This window comes from Melospiza georgiana, chromosome 22 (assembly GCF_028018845.1).
Source record: "Melospiza georgiana isolate bMelGeo1 chromosome 22, bMelGeo1.pri, whole genome shotgun sequence".
Lineage (NCBI taxonomy): Eukaryota > Metazoa > Chordata > Aves > Passeriformes > Passerellidae > Melospiza > Melospiza georgiana.
In genome coordinates this window covers 10,496,632-10,514,746 of record NC_080451.1, presented here as the reverse complement: position 1 = coordinate 10,514,746, position 18,115 = coordinate 10,496,632, and the positions used below count along the sequence as shown (strand labels likewise).

At 56.2% G+C, this 18,115-nt stretch overlaps 1 protein-coding gene across 3 annotated transcripts; it reads left to right on the top strand.

Moving 5' to 3' along the window:
* Positions 1-2,237: 2,237 nt before the first annotated feature.
* H6PD (hexose-6-phosphate dehydrogenase/glucose 1-dehydrogenase) lies at positions 2,238-13,365 on the top strand. 3 transcript variants are annotated; one of them, XM_058039476.1, is made up of 7 exons: positions 2,238-2,264; positions 3,547-3,896; positions 4,879-5,030; positions 6,197-6,851; positions 7,877-7,994; positions 9,475-9,744; positions 10,353-13,365. In XM_058039476.1, exons 4-7 carry the CDS (start codon positions 6,225-6,227, stop codon positions 11,708-11,710), a joined length of 2,373 nt encoding a protein of 790 aa, XP_057895459.1. In that variant the 5' UTR covers positions 2,238-2,264; positions 3,547-3,896; positions 4,879-5,030; positions 6,197-6,224; the 3' UTR covers positions 11,711-13,365. The 3 variants fall into 3 exon arrangements, with proteins under 3 accessions (XP_057895459.1, XP_057895460.1, XP_057895461.1); XM_058039477.1 differs by lacking the exon at positions 2,238-2,264 and adding an exon at positions 2,751-2,804; XM_058039478.1 differs by lacking the exon at positions 2,238-2,264 and having other exon boundaries at positions 3,423-3,701.
* Positions 13,366-18,115: the final 4,750 nt, after the last annotated feature.

Genomic DNA, 18,115 nt, shown 5'->3' with positions numbered 1-18,115 from the left:
CAAGCCGATGAGAGCATCAGTTCCTCCGGGCAGGAGGCAGAAGGCAGGCACGGCTTAGCGGATTGATCACTTGTGTTTGACTCGGGCAGAGCAGGGTGAAGAGGAGCTCTCCCCATCCCCATCCCCATCCCCATCCCCATCCCCATCCCCTTTCCCCCTGCCCTGTTTGTGTGGGGTTTCCAGCTGCACTGGGAGCTGCAGCGTCCCTGAGGGCACCCCCAGCCCAGCTGCACACCCCAGGGGCATTCCCTGGGCGAGGATTTTGTCGTTTAAAAGCCGCAGCCGGGAGAGGAAAGCCAAGGAACAATAGAAACACAAGCTGCTAAGCGGCAGCATTACTCTAATGCTCTCTCACCTTGGAGTGTCTCAGCCGTACTTGGGTGCCAAGCTCTTTAGGAGCTGAGCTGGCCAGCAGAAGCCAGAGCAGGGGTCTGGGGAGGGCTGCTCCCGTGTGGAGCTGGGATGCACAGAGTGGCATTGCTTGACACCAAACAGGCCAAAGCATTTAAATCTAAACTTCCTGCACTGGACTGGAGGTTTCTGCCTGTCAGGCTGACCACAAACCAGAACCTGCTCAGCAGGTGAGTGCTTCACCTGGCCCAGAGCCATAACAAAGCCCCTCTTTCTTACCCTGCCCGCACCAGCTCAGGAGCTGCTGCCACCATTTCTGCAGGAGCCCCAAGGCAGTAATTTTATTTCCTAAGAGCCCCAGCTGCTGTCCAGCTGTTCTTTATTGCTTCACAGCAGAGGTTTGCAGCCTTCCCAAAGCCCTGTGCACTGGGTAGCCCAGGACTGGAGAGCATCACGCCCAGCACAGCCCTGCCCAGCTCCAGCAGCTCTGCAGCACACAGGGCTCCCAGCCCACAGAACGCCACAGAACCAAGGAGCTAAATCATCCCAGAAATTACTCTGTCCTTCACAGCCACATCTCCGCTTCTTTGGCACTAAACCCCTTTGCGGAGGCTGAGCAATTTGGCAGGTAACAGGCAAGTTTCCTCTCAGGTTCCCTCACCCGAATCTCGCCCTGCTGGAGCTCCCTTTGCCTGTTCAGAGCATGCAAACCCTCCCCAGCCCAGTGCCACCTGCAGCCCCAAAGGGAAATGAAGCCCCACTGCAGCAAACCCACTTCTGTGCATCCTTTTCCCCACTCCTAAACTCCTAAACAGATTTCCCCTGCAATGACAAATCAGCCTCTGCTCACTCAAGTTTGTTATTATTACAGACAGAGCTGGAAATTGGGAGTAGCAGTCATTTAATATCCTCTGTTGAGAGACCATGTTTTCAGCTAGTTGTGTGATGCCAGACTTTAAATATTGAGGCTGAAACTGTAGGGGTGGTTTGCTTTATGCAGTCTTTTTTCTTTTTTAACTAAAAAAAAAAAAAAAATAGTGCAGCTATTTCTGAGCTGAAGGTCAGATTATAAAATAGGTTTTTTGACCATGTTAAAAATATCTCAGCTGTTTCATTAAGGAGCTGTAACATCTCATAATTTGGGGCAAGTAAGATTTTGTAAGGATGATGGCTTGGATCAGAGTGTGCTTTTGTCAAAGCCTTTTCAGGCTTCCTCGGCTGCGTGTGCCTTTAAGGGGAAAAGGTCCAGTGTGACAGACGAGACATGTGATGGCAATAAAGGAATAAAAGGTAGCTAGCAAGGAAAGGGACATTAAGGAGACAGATGTTCTACAAGCAAATAAAAAGCTCAATAGGAAAAAGAGCTGTTCTGGTGGTGTTTAAAGATGGTGTACCAGAGGAGGAGGCATTAAGCTAGAGAGGAGAGTTTATCAATCCAGAGCCCCTCTAAACCCGGGGCACAGGCTGTGCTTTGGCATTGCGGTGGAAATGTGCTCCACAGCAAGCGGTTCTTTGTTTAGGAGTGGGGAACACGATGTACACGAGTGAGTTTGCTGCAGAGGGGCTCTGCTGCCCTTTGGTGCTGCAGCTGCAGAGCAGAGCCAGGTGTGGAGAGGTGGCACTGAGCTGGGGTTTGCCCCACTCTGAACGGGCAAACCGAGCGTTCCCGGTGCTGGGCGGGGCCCGTGTGTCCTCGGGGGGTTCTGTATCCCCCCGGGAGGGTTCTGTGTCCCCGTGTCCCCCGGGGGGGGTTCTGTGTCCCCGTGTCCCCAGAGCCGCTCACCCCTGCGGGCTTTTCCTCCCGCCCGAGCGCCGGCGCCGGGCACGAGCCGCCGCCAACCACAGAGTCTGCGCGGGGCGGGCGCGGCGGGCGGGGCGCTGTGTGTCGGGCCCGCCGCCGCCGGCGCGGTGCGGTGAGCGGGGCCGGGCCGGGGGCGCAGTCGGGACCGGGGCGGACCGGAGCGGACCGGGAGGGGTCAGCCGGGGCCGGAGGGGTCAGCTCGGGCCGGGGAGGGGTCAGCCCGGGCGCGGCGGTCAGCCGGTTATCCCTGCGGCAGCGCGCACCGGCCGCCCCGCTCCGGCACCGCGTGGGCGGCGGCAATGGAGGGATGCGGGACGGACAGGGCATGCGGGAGGGATGCGGGATGGAGGGATGGACGGAAGGATGCGGGGATGAACGGGGGATGCTCCCGGCCTCCGGCGAGGGGCAGGCACGGCCGCAGGAGCTCGGGGCGGAGGGACCGCGGTGCAGCCCCGGGCCGGCCGCTCCCTGCCCGCTCCCTGCCCGCTCCCGGCCCCGCTGCCCCGCAGCCCGGCCCGGCCTTCCCGGGCACCGGCCCGGCCTTCCCGGGGCCGGGGAGCTGCAGCGTCCGGTGCGGGGGCGGCGGGCGGGCCCGGCTCGGTATCCGGGAGCTGCGACAGCCGCTGTCACACGGGGCTCAGCGCTGCCACAGGTGGGCGCAGCTTTATCACGGGTGGGCCCATGGATGTCACCCGTGAGCTCAGCCCTGTCACGGGCCCATCCCTGTCACAGGTGGGCTCATCCCTGTCACAGGTGGGCTCAGCCCTGTCACAGGTGGGCTCAGCCCTGTCGCAGGTGGGCTCATCCCTGCTACCCCTGAGCTCATCCCTGTCACCCCTGAGCTCATCCCTGCCACCCCTGAGCTCATCCCTGCCACCCCTGAGCTCATCCCTGTCACCCCTGAGCTCATCCCTGCCACCCCTGAGCTCATCCCTGTCACCCCTGAGCTCATCCCTGTCGCAGGTGGGCTCAGCCCTGCCACCCCTGAGCTCATCCCTGTCACAGGTGGGTTCATCCCTGTCACAGGTGGGCTCATCCCTGCCACCCCTGAGCTCATCCCTGTCACAGGTGGGTTCATCCCTGTCACCCCTGAGCTCAGCCCTGTCGCAGGTGGGCTCAGCCCTGTCACAGGTGGGCTCAGCCCTGCCACCCCTGAGCTCAGCCCTGTCGCAGGTGGGCTCAGCCCTGTCACAGGTGGGTTCATCCCTGTCACCCCTGAGCTCAGCCCTGTCACAGGTGAGCTCAGCCCTGTCATGGGCCCATCCCTGTCGCAGGTGGGCTCAGCCCTGTCACAGGTGGGCTCAGCCCTGCCACCCCTGATCCCATCCCCGTGTTCCATGCGCTGCCCACACACCGGGCTGGGTTCCTCACAGTCCCCTGTCCTGCTTTTCCAGGGTTTTGGAAGCAGCTGCTGTCAGGATGCTGGGGCCGGAGCACACGGAGCGAGGCTGAGTCAGAGCCAGAAGGGCCAAACACGAATTCCTGCACCTCTCATCCTGCTTTCAATGCGAGTCTCCTCATTAAGCCTTGGCTTCTGCAGCAGCTGATGGTGAGCTCATTGCTGCCCTGGTGTTTGCAGTACAGAACACCAGTGGGGTTTCCCAGTCCTCAGAGAATCCCAGAGCCCTTTCCTTCATGTGGGAGCCCCAGGCCATGCTGCATTTGCCATAGAATCACAGAATATCCTCAGCTGCAAGGGACCCCCAAGGACCATCAAAGTCCAGCTCTTCTGGCTGTGCACCTGGTGATTATTTTTCAATGGGGATACAAGTAACAAAAATACCTTTTGCATTTTTTCCTGGAGACCTGGAATGAGCTCCTGTGAACGGGAGCTGCAGTGGCTGTGCAGGGGAGTGCCCAGCCTGGCTGCTGGGCCAAGCTCCTGTGTGTTTTATGTGGATCAGGCCCAGGAGGCTTTTCCTGAAGCCTGACTGAGTAACTTTGTTCTGCCTGGCTGGGGGATTTTTGGAGTATTATTTTTTAATGGGAGCAGTGGTGCTTAGCTGATATGAAAGCAGTAAACAAACACTGCTGGGTTTACTTTATTCTGTGCGGTGTAGCTCAATATTTTGCAATTGGGAGGGTTGTGAAACTGCCTTTGGTTTGGGAACACACGTGACTGTGGCTGAATCTGCCGGGAAGTTCCCTGGCTAATTCCCTTTTTTCTGTGGGTCTGGGGCAGCATGGCCCACCCAGACCCATCCCGTTCCTCACTGTGCAGGGCTGCCAGGGTGTCAGTGCCTCTGGTTCCTGGAACAAAGGTTGCTCAGGAAGTGTAAATAGCCATTTATTGCACTGAGGAACTTTGCCATCTGGGTTATAACCCCGCAGCAGGGGAGGGGGAAGCAGAGTATCATTTACTCTGCAGGCACAGCCTCAGCAGTGCCCCTTGGCAGCTGCCAGTGCTGCTGGTGTGTTCCTTCAGTGGGTCCAGGGAGCTCAGACAGCAGAGAGGAGGGAGGGAGGGGACACAGCCGTGGCAGAGGGCTGGGCAGGGAGGAGTTAAACTTCCAGGCTGCGTTTCAGCTCCATGTAGCTGCCTGGGAGCAGGAATTGCCACCCGTGCCTGTGTTTTACCTGCTCACAAACAGCAGCCAAAGGCTTTGGCACAGCCAGCAGGGCAGGAGTGCGAGCAGGGATGTGCTGGGACATTGCTGGCTCATTGCTGGCTCAGACACTTCTGGTTTTTTCTCTGTTGTAATTGGGTCTTTCCTCCCGTTTTCCAGGAAGGGAACAGCCTGCCTTACCTGTGCTGCACACCTGAGCACTGAGCAGAGACACCTGGAGACACGGGAGGAGCAGGAGCTGCGCTGAGAGAGGCTGGGCAGGAGGAAAAGCTCCAGCTGCTTTTGTGGTCTCTAGAGCTCCTGTGTTACAGGTGAGTCTGCTGGAGAGAAACATGAGATTTCTGCAGAGCAGTTCAAGCTGCAGGCAGGGAGAGATATCCAGATGTTCCTTGTGGTTATTTAGTTATCACCATTTATTGACCAGAGCTCAAAGTTTTTAAAGAAGTAAATAACATTGTGTGCTGTGAAGGCTCTGCTCCTAAACTAAACACAGCTTATAAATGACATTAAGGGAAGGAGATAGCCAGTGAGAGAGCTGCTGAAATAATGCATGCTGTAATGAGAGCAGCACAGTGGTTTAGTCACCCATACAGGAGTGACTAAACCTCTCTTCAGTGACATTACATCTCTTGAGATGCAAAGTCATTGCTGTGTTTCTCAGGGTAACTGCTAAATGTGTCCTTTCTCATAAAAACAACTTTATTTTGAATAAATGAGTGTGAACAGAGGGATATTTTGGCCTGGCTGCAGTGGTTTGAATGGGCACTGAGTGGAGAGGGCCAGAACAGGACCTGCTCTTCAATAGGGAAGGTTGCAGGAGGCAGAACACAGAGCCCAGGTTGTCACCTGGCCACAGACACAGCACCATGGGGCAGCACCTAGACTGGCTCACATCAATCTGGGGACTGCACTTCTTCCCCAGAGCTGCTTTATCCCCCCAGTCTGCCAGCAGCCATCAGACCCAGTTCAGTGGTGGGGCACAGGAGCCACACGTGGGAGAAGAAGAGCCTGGGCTGCCAGTGGTCGTGTTTGTCCCTGAGCTGCTGTGACAATATTGACATGAAGCCATGCCAAGGCAGCCAGGCAGTGTTTGAGCACAGGTCCCAGCAGGATTCAGGGTGCAGGCACGTGTGCTCAGGGTGCAGCCCGTGTGCTCCTTTGTGGCCAGCCTGATTTGGATGGAAGTGGGTTTGTTTCCCTGTGCAGAGGCACTGACACCCCCAAGCTGTGGGAACAGTGCATGTGCTGCCCAAGGACCTGCAGCACACACTGCCCTCACTTCTGGTGTGCAGAGGGAGGCTGCAGGTTTGTCAGGAGCCCAAATTACTGCCTTGATTCAGATCATGGAGGGGAGGAGAGGCTGTGGGTGGAGGATCCAGGCAGAGACCCCTGGCTCTCTGGGGAAAGCACGTACCTTGTGTTGTGTTTCGCAGTGCTAAACCATGGATTGATTTGTGTTTTTATTCCTGGCCTCCAGTGTTCTGGCTCTGCCTCTTCTCCCCACGATGCTGGGAAGGGTCCTGTGCACGGTGCTGTTGGTGGGAGCCCTGCCTTCCCCAGCTGGAGCCTCCCAGGGCCACATCTCCGTGATCCTGCTGGGAGCCACGGGGGATTTGGCCAAGAAGTACCTGTGGCAGGGTCTGTTCCAGCTCTACAGGGACCAAGTGAGCAGCGGCCACAGCTTCACGTTCCACGGGGGGGCCCTGGCAGCTCTGGAGCCGGGGCAGAGGCTGATGTTTGACGTGCTGAAGAAGCTCTCCTGTCCCCCCGACGAGCCTCCCGACCGCTGCGCCGTGCTCAAGGACCAGTTCCTGAAGCTCAGCCAGTACCACCAGCTGAAAACCGCCGAGAACTACACGGCCCTGAGCAGGGAGATCGAGACCCTGCTCAGCCAGGAGGGGCTGGAGGAGGCTGGCAGGATCTTCTACTTCTCCGTGCCGCCCTTTGCCTACACGGAGATCGCGGGGCACATCAACGGCAGCTGCCGGCCGCGCGCCGGGGCCTGGCTGCGCGTGGTGCTGGAAAAGCCCTTTGGCCACGACCTGCCCTCGGCACAGCAGCTGGCTGCACAGCTGGCAGGCTTCTTCAGGGAGGAGGAGATGTACCGCGTGGACCATTACCTGGGCAAGCAGGTGAGCAGCCCCCGCCAGCCCCAGGGGCTCCTCATGGAGAGAGCGTTGTTCCCCTCCCAAATCCATGCGGGGCCTCCTGGAATCCTGTTTCTCTGTCCTGGGGGAGCAGGGGAAGTGTGCAGAGCAAAGCAGGGCTCCTCCTGTTGGGATAGTGAGGGTCCCCTCTGCAGAGCAGGGCTGGGCTCTGTGCCTGGAGCAGAGATGCAGAGCTCCTCTGGCCTCCTCGCCAAGGTCAGGGTTTGGTTTCGCTGAGTGAGCAGCACCTGTCCTCTCCCAGCTCCACATCTCATTCCACACAGGCCTCTCTGCTTAGCCATGGCTTCTGGAAGCGCTCCTCCATTTGATATGATAAGGAGCTGATGGGATGTTACTTCTGGGGGATGCTTAGGGAAGGTTTCTCCCTGCCCTGCAGGGCTGTCTGCTGCAGGTACAGCTCAGGATGTGGAGCTGCACTGTCCCAGAGGGAGGGTGCTCAAGGACATGCCATCCTTGCTTCTCAGGGATGTGATGCCACACTTTAAAGCTGCCTGTTCCAGCCATGGAAAGGTGGCCAGGTTTTACTCAGAAGTTGCATGTCCAGCTGTGGAGAGCATCTCCACTGAGAGGGGGCAATTCTTCTGTTTTATTTTGGGGGCTAATTTTATTTTAAATGGTTTTTTTTTTATATTATTTTATTAAAAGAGCAGATGGCTTTAGTGGTGTAAGCATCTGAAGTGATGTATTTCAGCACTTTGGAACCTTACATTAGTCCCAGGATGATCTGACTCAGCCCTTTGTCCTCTGACAGATATAAACTGAGTGCTCTGCAGTTTGTAGTTCAGCCTTTTCACACGAAACCTCAAAATTCCTCAGAAGGACCTTTAATGTCTGCTCTGGACATCCACTGGTGACCCTGCTGTGCATCACTGCAGCCTCTCCTGCTGCTTTTCTCTTCTCTGACCCGCTCTGCTGCATGGGGCAGGGAGGCAGACACACTCTGGGAGTCTGCTGAGTTTTTATTGGGTCTTTGGATTTTGCCCTCGCAGGCTGTGGCCCATATCCTGCCTTTTCGGGATCAGAACCGACAGTTTCTGGACCCCATTTGGAACCGGCACCATGTGGAGAGAGTGGAGGTTGTCTTGAAGGAGACTGTGGATGCTAAAGGTTGGTGAGGCAGTGTGCAGGGTGTGCAGGGTGAGTGAGTGAGAGCTGGCAGGCTCCTCAGTAACGGGGAGGGGGCCCTTGAGGTGGTGCTGGTACAGAAATACAGAAGGAGCAGGTGAATGGTGTGGGGAAACAGAGAGGGACTGTCCCACCCTTCCTGTGCTGGAGACTGACTCACTTCCAGGTAGAGTTGCTGCCTCTAAGGAAAAATTCCATTTGTAATTCATCTGGGAGCAGGGGCAGAGCCCCCAGCTTTTTCTGCTGTAGAGCCCTGGGGGCATTGCTGACCTTTCTACCCCAGTTCTTGGTAAACAGCCCTAGATTGGGAATTGGTGCAGTCTAAGGCCACTCCAGCTGTCCTGCTGTCCTGCCAGCCCCCAGGCTCACCCCCAGTGTGCCTTTGTGCAGCTCTTTGGGAGGTGCTCGTGCATCTCCTGCCTGTGTGTGTCTGTCCCTGGGCCAGTCTGGGTTTGTGTGCCTGTGTCTGTGCCCTCCTGTCTGTGGCAGGAGGAGCACTGCAGAGGGACAGTCCCAGACAGAGAGGCAGCTCCTGCTGAAGGGCACGGCTGCACTGCTGCAATGCTGCAGCATCCCCTCTGCAGTGCTCAGCACAAAGCTCCCGGGCTGGGCTCTGCCTGCAGCACTCCTGGCCAGGCAGGTGCCCTGGCTGCTGCACCAGCAGGGCTGCTTCCCCACTCCCTGCAGCTCTGCCTCCCTCCCTCAGCCTGCACAGGCTCAGCTAATGCAGTCCTGTCAAACCTGGGCTGGTAATCTTTGGTTGGGCAGCCCAGAGCCTGTTTGTGGGAGAGGGGTGCACTGCAGAGAGATTTAGGGAGAGCAGCATTGTCTGTGCACAGCCCTGGCTGCTCCCTGTGCCCCCTTCTCTGAACACCTTTGTCATTTGATGTCATTTGATGTCATTTGTCACTTGATGTCTGTTTCCCCTGTGCAGCTTCAGCTGGCAGCCTGGCTCCCAGCAAGTCTGCAGCACTGATCCCATTGCTGAATGTGCCTTTGGATTGGGGGGCAGGTGAATGATCAGTCATGGGGAAAGCCTGTGGTGGTGATGCAGCCTGCTGCCGGTGACACACAGCCTTGAGTCACTGCTGCAGTGCCCTGTCCTTCTCCCACTGTCCCCACCTGCATGACAGGCCAGGCAGGGAAAGGCAAGCGTGGCTCTGTGCATGAAATTTTGTCTCCCAAGGGTATGGCTCAGCCAGAGCCTTCTGAGGACAGGAAAAGCTTCTCGTCCTGCTACAAGCAGTGACCACTTGCACTAGGACAGGTTGCCCAAAGCTCTGTCCAACCAGACCCTGCACACATCCTGTGACAGGACACCCGTTCCCTGAGCTCGATTGCTTCGGGTTAATTGCTGGGTGGGGAGAGAGGAGCTCGGAGCTTTGCTGTCCCTGGCCCCACAGTGAGATGCAGAAGGGAACCAGGTCCCCTGAGCAGCATTTTGCCTTCCCCACATGCCCAGGGCGCACCAGCTTCTACGAGCAGTACGGGGTGATCCGGGACGTGCTGCAGAACCACCTCACCGAGGCCCTCCTGTTCCTCATCATGGAGCTCCCTGCCAATGTCAGCAGCGCCCAGGAGGTGGTGCAGCACAAGCTGCAGGCCTTGCAGGCCCTGTGGGGGCTGCAGAGGAGCAGTGCTGTGCTGGGACAGTACCAGGCCTACGACAGCCAGGTGCAGGAGGAGCTGCCCGAGGCTCGGGGCCGCGTCAGCACCACGCCGACCTTTGCAGGTGAGGCTTTGGGCCAGGGGAGCAGTGAGAGCTGTGAGCCCTGCAGGGCCAGCCCCGTGGCTCTGGGGCTCGCTGCTCACTCAGGGATGTGCCCAGGCATCCCCTGACGTGGGAGCTGGACAAGATAATGCTCTTGTTGTGTCAGTTAACCAGGGATCCAGGGAATGGGAAGTGTAAGGGTTAAGGCCCATTATTATAAAATCTCTGCACTGTTTTTAGAAGTAGCCTATAACCTCCTTTGCCTTCCCATAAACTTGAGTTGAGGGGTAAAGCTTTGATCTCTGTGGTGAGTGAACCACGAGGCCATCTCCAGCCATGCTGTGAACGGGAAGAGAATTGTCTAAATGATGCTCATGCTCACAAACTGGTTTCCTGCAAGATGAAAGGAGGCTGAACAAGTGGGATAGCTGGGAGGGAGTGAGAATCATGGATGGCCTGGGTGGGAAAGGACCATAAAGATCATGGAGTTCTGGGCAGGCAGTGAAGTCGTGGAAGGGCTGATGGGGAGCTAGAGACAATGAGTGCCAAGGGAGCTGAGGGAGCAGTGGTGGGCAGTGATGGAGAGGAGTGCCTGCTGTTGAGGTGTGCTGGGCTGTCTGTCATTGCAGGGGTGCTGATCCACAGCCACAGCCTGCGCTGGGAAGGGGTCCCGTTCCTGCTCACCTCGGGGAAGGCTCTGGATGAGCGGGTGGGCTACGCCCGCGTGCTCTTCCGGAACAGGGCCTACTGCCCTCAGAGTGGCACGCTGAGGGACGCAGGGCACAGCCAGTGCAAACCCAAGCAGATCATCTTCTACTTCGGGCACGGCGCTCTCAACACCCCTGCAGTGCTGGTGAGCAGGAACCTCTTCCAGCCTGCCATGCCCAAGGACAGCTGGAAGGAAGCAGGAGCTCGCTCAGACCTGCACATCTTTGGGCAGCCGCTGTCTGATTTCTACATGTACAGCCCCGTCAAGGAGAGGGATGCCTATTCCGTCCTCATCTCCCACATCTACCACGGCAGGAAGGATTTCTTCATCACCACGGAGAGCCTGCTGGCCTCCTGGGCCTTCTGGACGCCTCTGCTGGACAGCACGTCCCGGCTGGCCCCGCGCCTCTACCCCGGCGGCGTGGAGAACCAGCAGCTGCTGGACTTTGAGATGGTGGCCGGGGGAGTGGAGTTCAGCCTGGCAGAGCCGGCAGAGCTGCTGCACCCCGGCGGGCAGATGCCAAGCGAGTTCAGGGCCATCCAGTCCCAGTTCCGGCAGAGTCCCCTGGTGTCGGCCTGGCCCGAGGAGCTGATTGCCCGCCTGGCCTCCGACATGGAGGCGGCGGCCGTGCAGAGCGTGGCTCGCTCGGGGCAGTTCCACCTGGCCCTGTCGGGCGGCTCCAGCCCCGTGGGGCTGTTCCAGCGCCTGGCCAGGCACCACCACGGCTTCCCCTGGCAGCACAGCCACGTGTGGCTGGCGGACGAGCGCTGCGTGCCCCTGACCGACGGCGAGTCCAACTTCCAGGGCCTGCAGCGGCACCTCCTGCAGCACGTCAGGGTGCCCTACCTCAACATCCACCCCATGCCCGTGCACCTCAACCGCCGCCTCTGCGTGGAGGAGGACGGCGGCGCCGAGCTCTACGCCCAGGACATCGCGGCCCTGGTGGCCAACGCCAGCTTCGACCTGGTGCTGCTGGGCGTGGGCACGGACGGACACACGGCCTCGCTGTTCCCCCGCTCCGAGCACGGCCTGGAAGGGGCCCCCACGGTGGTGCTGACCGAGAGCCCCGTGAAGCCCCACCAGAGGATGAGCCTCAGCCTGCCCCTCATCAACAGGGCCAGGCAGGTGTTCGTGCTGGTGCTGGGCCGGGGCAAGCACGACATCACCACGCTGCTCAGCAGGGTGGGCCGCGAGCCCCACAAGTGGCCCATCTCGGGGGTCAGCCCCAGCTCCGGCCAGCTCGTCTGGTACGTGGATTATGAGGCTCTGCTGGGGTGATGCCGCAGTGTCCCTCCTTTGTCTGCGTGGCCTTTACAGCCTGGATTGTCACACACGATGTCCTTGTTCCTGCGGTGCCAGCAGCAGCTCCATCCCTGACACCTCCGGCCTTCAGGGGCATCCATGGCCTGCAGCACCGCTGGTGTTTGGGCCTGGGTGAGCTGGACTCAGTAACCAGAGCTCAGCAGGAGCCACGAGCCCAGTGTGGCCTTTCTGGCTCTGCTCTGGCTTCTCTGGCCTGCAGCACCTCTGACACTGGAGCCTGAGTGAGCTGGGCTTGGTGTCTGGAGCTCAGCAGGAGCCATGAGCCCACTGTGCCCTTTCTGGCTCTGCTCTGGCTTCTCACTGAGACTTTGGACAAATAACTTCACCTTGAAGTGCCTCAGTTTCCCTGTTTGTGCTTACTAGCATATAACTACCTCACAGGCACTTCGGGGGACTTGTTAAATCAACTGCCTGCCAAATTCTGTCTAATTGTATGTAATTCTCAGGCTAAAAGACAATAGTGCCACACTGATCCCTGCCCTGCTCAGCGTGGCTGGGCCAGGCCCTTGTCTCAGGGCAGTGATGGTGGTGTGCGCGTGGATGTGTTGGGGCTCTGGAAATAATGGGGCAGGCTGAGAGTATGGCACAGCTCTGCTCTCCAGGTGAATGTAAACCTGAGAGTGCAATAATTACTGAGGGAAAGCTTGGTGCTCAGAGGAATTGTTGGGTTTAGCTAGCAGAGAAATCTTTTATTTTTAAACAAAAATTCCTGCGTTAACTTCATTCCAGTTCTTTTGTATTTGGTGTGAGGGAACAAGTTTTAATGAAAAAGTGACCTATGAGAGAGTAGCTATATTGTTATGAATAACAGAGTTTACTCCTGTCTTACAGGTGACTGTGGCATTAGTTTTCTATTTTTGCACACTTGCTTGGTAATACGTGGCTGGCATCTTGGCATCTCTTGAAATGAACACTGAAAGGTTCATTTGCACTTTGAAATAAGCACATGGGCTTTTCCCCAGGGAGCTACTGTTCTTTGCAGGTGAAAATAGGGTTTATTTGTGAAGTCTCTATCTAGTGGGTCACCCCAAAATTTATCTGAGATTTTATTAAAATCCATTAAAGTTTCCATGTTTTCCTTGGTGAATGGAGCTATTTGGGGGATTTTTCCAAAGTGTATTTTTTTCCACACAGACAATTTCTGTTAAACTCTTTAATTCTTAGTATTTCCTAAATGAAAACCAAATATTTTTGAATATACAACATTTATGACTGGAAAGAGAGAGACTGGATGGGAAGAAGGGTTAAATGAGCAGCAAATCTGATGAGGAGGAATGGTAGCAATCCACTGGGCTGTAGGCCAAGGAAGCAGGGCTATTTTTATTTTGTGAAAGTTATTAATAGAAGGTGTGCACCTTCTTGAGAGCTTGTATTAACCTTTCTTTGCAAAGGCAGCTCCATGGAGTAACTTCTTACAGTCTGTTTCTCCCATAAGTGATTATTGATACTGATTTTTATTCATTTTTTAATATCAAGTGCATTCCAACAATTCAATGGTATGATTATATGTTTCACAGAAAGCTAACACTGGAAATAACTCATTTTTCACTTCTGCTTTTATAAATCAAATTGTACAATCTTTTTTTTTTCCCCCCATGGGTAAAGTTTTGTGATTATTTTCATATTGTTTAATGAATAAAGAATTATATTTATAAAAAAGAAATAGTTTTTAACAAGAAGTGTCTTTTTAATTTCTTCCAGAGATGGGAAGCACTTCCTGCTGAGTGAAGTTTTAGGGTTTTAGTTGTGCAAAGTGGACAATGTCACTGCAGTATTAAATGTTCACTCTGACTCTTGCTTTTTTTTTTTTTTTCCTTTTTTTTTAGCGTCTCATCCAGAGAAGGCCAGGACTTTCCAAAACAAGGAGCAGCCAAAGCCCTTTTAAGGTGAGGAGATGGAATCAGGCAGTGCTGTGCAGGGCCCTGGAATGGCCAGGCCTCAGGAAGGCCTGGCTGATCCACATTTACTGCGTGTTGCATTTCCATGGGCACTGTCACCACAGCACAGAGCTCACAGAGCTGCGTGTTTGCCTCTGAGCTGCCCTCTGTGAGCTCAGGGCTGCAGCTGAGCTGAGCTGGATCCCGGGGCTGGCAAGGGAACGTGGCACGATTTAAATCAGGCATTTTCTTGCTGCACTCCTGCTGATGCACACCTGCCCTGCATGCAGCTGGAAGGGCTCTGCCACTCACAGGCCTGGCTGGCAGCAATGCAGGGCTGGCATGGGTGCTGCAGTGATGCAGAGGTGGCACAGGGTGATGCAGTGATGCAGGGCTGGCACAGGTGCTGCAGTGATGCAGGGCTGGCACAGGTTCTGCAGTGATGCAGGGCTGGCACAGGTGCTGCAATGATGCAGGGCTGGCACAGGTGCTGCAGTGATGCAGAGGTGGCACAGGGTGATGCAGTGATGCAGGGCTGGCACAGGGTGCTGCAGTGATGCAGGGCTGGCACAGGTGCTGCAGTGATGCAGAGGTGGCACAGGGTGATGCAGTGATGCAGGGCTGGCACAGGTTCTGCAGTGATGCAGGGCTGGCACAGGGTGCTGCAGTGATGCAGGGCTGGCACAGGGTGATGCAGTGATGCAGGGCTGGCACAGGTTCTGCAGTGATGCAGAGGTGGCACAGGGTGCTGCAGTGATGCAGGGCTGGCCTGGCACCAGTGCTGCAGTGATGAGCTCTGTGCCAGCTGCTGCCCCAGCCCTCCCCATGGTGAGGAGCTGGCCCTGCTTTCTCACGCAGAATTCCTCTGTGCACAGGATTTCCTGCAGGAGCCGAGTGCCCGAGTGTCCAGCACACAGGGCAGCCCTGGCTGGCCATGGCCAGAGTGTCCAGCACAGAGCTGACCCTGCTCAGTGTCCAGCACAGAACTGACCCTGCTCAATGTCCAGCACAGAACTGACCCTGCTGAGTGTCCAGCACACAGAGCTGACCCTGCTCAGTGTCCAGCACACACAGAGCTGACCCTGCTCAGTGTCCAGCACACACAGATCTGACCCTGCTCAGTGTCCAGCACACACAGAGCTGACCCTGCTCAGTGTCCAGCACACAGAGCTGACCCTGCTCAGTGTCCAGCACACACAGAGCTGACCCTGCTCAGTGTCCAGCACACAGAGCTGACCCTGCTCAGTGTCCAGCACACACAGAGCTGACCCTGCTCAGTGTCCAGCACAGAACTGACCCTGCTCAGTGTCCAGCACACAGAGCTGACCCTGCTCAGTGTCCAGCACACAGAACTGACCCTGCTCAGTGTCCAGCACACACAGAGCTGACCCTGCTCAGTGTCCAGCACACAGAGCTGACCCTGCTCAGTGTCCAGCACACACAGAGCTGACCCTGCTCAGTGTCCAGCACACACAGAGCTGACCCTGCTCAGTGTCCAGCACACAGAACTGATCCTGCTCAGTGTCCAGCACACACAGAGCTGACCCTGCTCAGTGTCCAGCACACAGAGCTGACCCTGCTCAGTGTCCAGCACACACAGAGCTGACCCTGCTCAGTGTCCAGCACACACAGAGCTGACCCTGCTCAGTGTCCAGCACACAGAACTGATCCTGCTCAGTGTCCAGCACACACAGAGCTGACCCTGCTCAGTGTCCAGCACACAGAGCTGACCCTGCTCAGTGTCCAGCACACACAGAGCTGACCCTGCTCAGTGTCCAGCACACAGAGCTGACCCTGCTCAGTGTCCAGCACACAGAGCTGACCCTGCTCAGTGTCCAGCACACAGAACTGACCCTGCTCAGTGTCCAGCACACACAGAGCTGACCCTGCTCAATGTCCAGCACACACAGAGCTGACCCTGCTGAGTGTCCAACACACACAGAACTGACCCTGCTCAGTGTCCAGCACACACAGAGCTGACCCTGCTCAGTGTCCAGCACACAGAGCTGACCCTGCTCAGTGTCCAGCACACACAGATCTGACCCTGCTCAGTGTCCAGCACACACAGAGCTGACCCTGCTCAGTGTCCAGCACACAGAGCTGACCCTGCTCAGTGTCCAGCACACACAGAGCTGACCCTGCTCAGTGTCCAGCACACAGAGCTGACCCTGCTCAGTGTCCAGCACACACAGAGCTGACCCTGCTCAGTGTCCAGCACACAGAGCTGACCCTGCTCAATGTCCAGCACACAGAGCTGACCCTGCTCAGTGTCCAGCACACACAGAGCTGACCCTGCTCAGTGTCCAGCACACACAGAGCTGACCCTGCTCAGTGTCCAGCACACACAGAGCTGACCCTGCTCAGTGTCCAGCACACAGAGCAGCCCCTGCTCAGTGTCCAGCACACAGAGCAGCCCCTGCTCAGTGTGCAGCACCCAGAGCAGCCCTGGTTTTGCAGAGGAATCGCTGCGGGTGCCTTTCCTCAGCCGCTCTCTGCAAGCCCAGAGCCGGCAGTGCCAGCAGCAGAGGGTGCTGCTTGCCCGTGCTGCCGGGAGCCTTTCCCAGCCCTGTCCTGCCGGAGGAGCCGTTCCAGGCCCGGACCAGCGCGGCTGTGTGTGACACCAGCGCAGGGATGGCAGGAGTTGTCCCTTTCCCAGTCTGCAGGACTCGTGCTGGCCAGTAAACCACTGGGAATTCAGGGGTGCTCCCCTCAGGAGGAGACAGTCACCTGCAGGTATCTTAGGGGTAACCCAGCACTGAGCTGGGGTTGTAAGTGCTGCTCTAAGTAGGGGAGCACTCTATTTAAAGAGTAATTCTGCATCCTTGTGCTCCATTACATATATTCCATCCTTTAAGGCATCTTCACATCCAGCACCCTGTGCTGAGAGAGAAAGGCAAAGGAGTCATGAGAGGAGACATCACAGCACGACTCTGCTCTCCAGGTGAATGTAAAGCAAAATACCTGGATTCTACTCCATTATCTTTATTTTTTATGAAGGGTTTAATTTCATTCAGCAGCTGCATTTATTTGTGTTGCAGTGCTGTGCTGGCTGTGCTGATATCTCAGTTCTCAAGAAGGCACTAAAATGAAGATAACCACTTTTTTCCCTGCAAAGTGCCCCTGGGGAACGCCTCTTTTTCCTCCTCCATCCCACTCTCCTTTACTCCCCTTTCCAGCTGGGGAGGGTTTGTTGATTGTGCTCCGGGCAGGCTTGGCAGCGTTTCTCCCTGGTGAGGCTCTGTTTTCACAGCCCCTCTGTCCGGCAGCACACTGGGCTGCTGTGGCTTTGTGGCCGCACTCAGAGGCACTCATTGTTCCTCTGTGCTGCATTGTGTCCCTCCGAGCCCGCAGGCACAGCCTGCAAGCACCAGGGACGTGTTTGGGGCAGAGTGGCTGCTCTGCTGCTCTCCCTCTGCCCTGGGCACAGAGGGTGCAGCGACAGGATCCCCTCTGCAGCTAGGGCAGTGTCACTCCAGAGTCTGTCCCAGCCTCACAGTCCATGCTGGGAGCCCAAAGGATGTAAATATTCAGCTTCAGACATTCCATAGGGACGCGGTTGTCAGAAGGAGGATGCTCATCCCCATCCAGACCCCAGAGCTAATCTACACTGCTGAGTGCTGGCCACAAGAAAGCAGCCATGCCAAGCCATTCCTCCTCCCTCCTTCCTTTAATAGCCTCAGCATAAATTCACAAGGATTTGAGCTGGAGAAGTCTCTGCTCCATCCCCAGTCAGTCAGGGGATCCCACTGCAGGCCACAAACTCTGGCCCCTGTCTGTCACCCCTCTGCCTCTGTTTGTGCTGTGGTTTGAGCTGCAGACTGTGCTCAAAGCAAGCGACTGAAGATTAGCAATTCCTGCTTCTTGAGGAAGCAAGAAAGTCAAATATTAAGGAAATAAAAGCAGACAGGATTCCATAGGAGCTGTGATCTCATCTGGCGAGAAGCCACCACAAAGCTGAGAAGTTCTGCTTCAGCACTTGTCACGTCTGGTTTCCTCCAGCTTCCCTGCTGCTCCTCTCACTCCTCCACCCCGCTTCTCCCTGAAATTAGTGGGGCAAAGTAACTTAAATATGAGCAGGACCAGGTCAGAGCAAAGTAGTTTTGAAAAAGCTACCCAATATATATCTGTTTGACATAAACCCTTCTATTTTTATTTTGCAGGGTGTGAAAGAACATATTTGTGCTGTATCTACAATCTCTGTGGTGTTTCTGGTCAGCTAGAGTAATAAATTTATTCTGATGAGAATGTGGTTTTTTTTGAAGGACCACAGTGGCTGGCATAGAGCAACTATTCCCCACAGATATCAAAATATGCTCAACAAATTAGTGAATTAACTGTGCTTTTTTTTTTTTTTTTTTCACACGTGCCCCAAGACCATCAGTGATGAGAAATGTCAAGAGCCATGCTCATGTCCAATCCCCAAGAACAATAACCGCAGCAGCATGCAGGGCATTGATTCCACGGTGACTCAGATGGCAGGCTG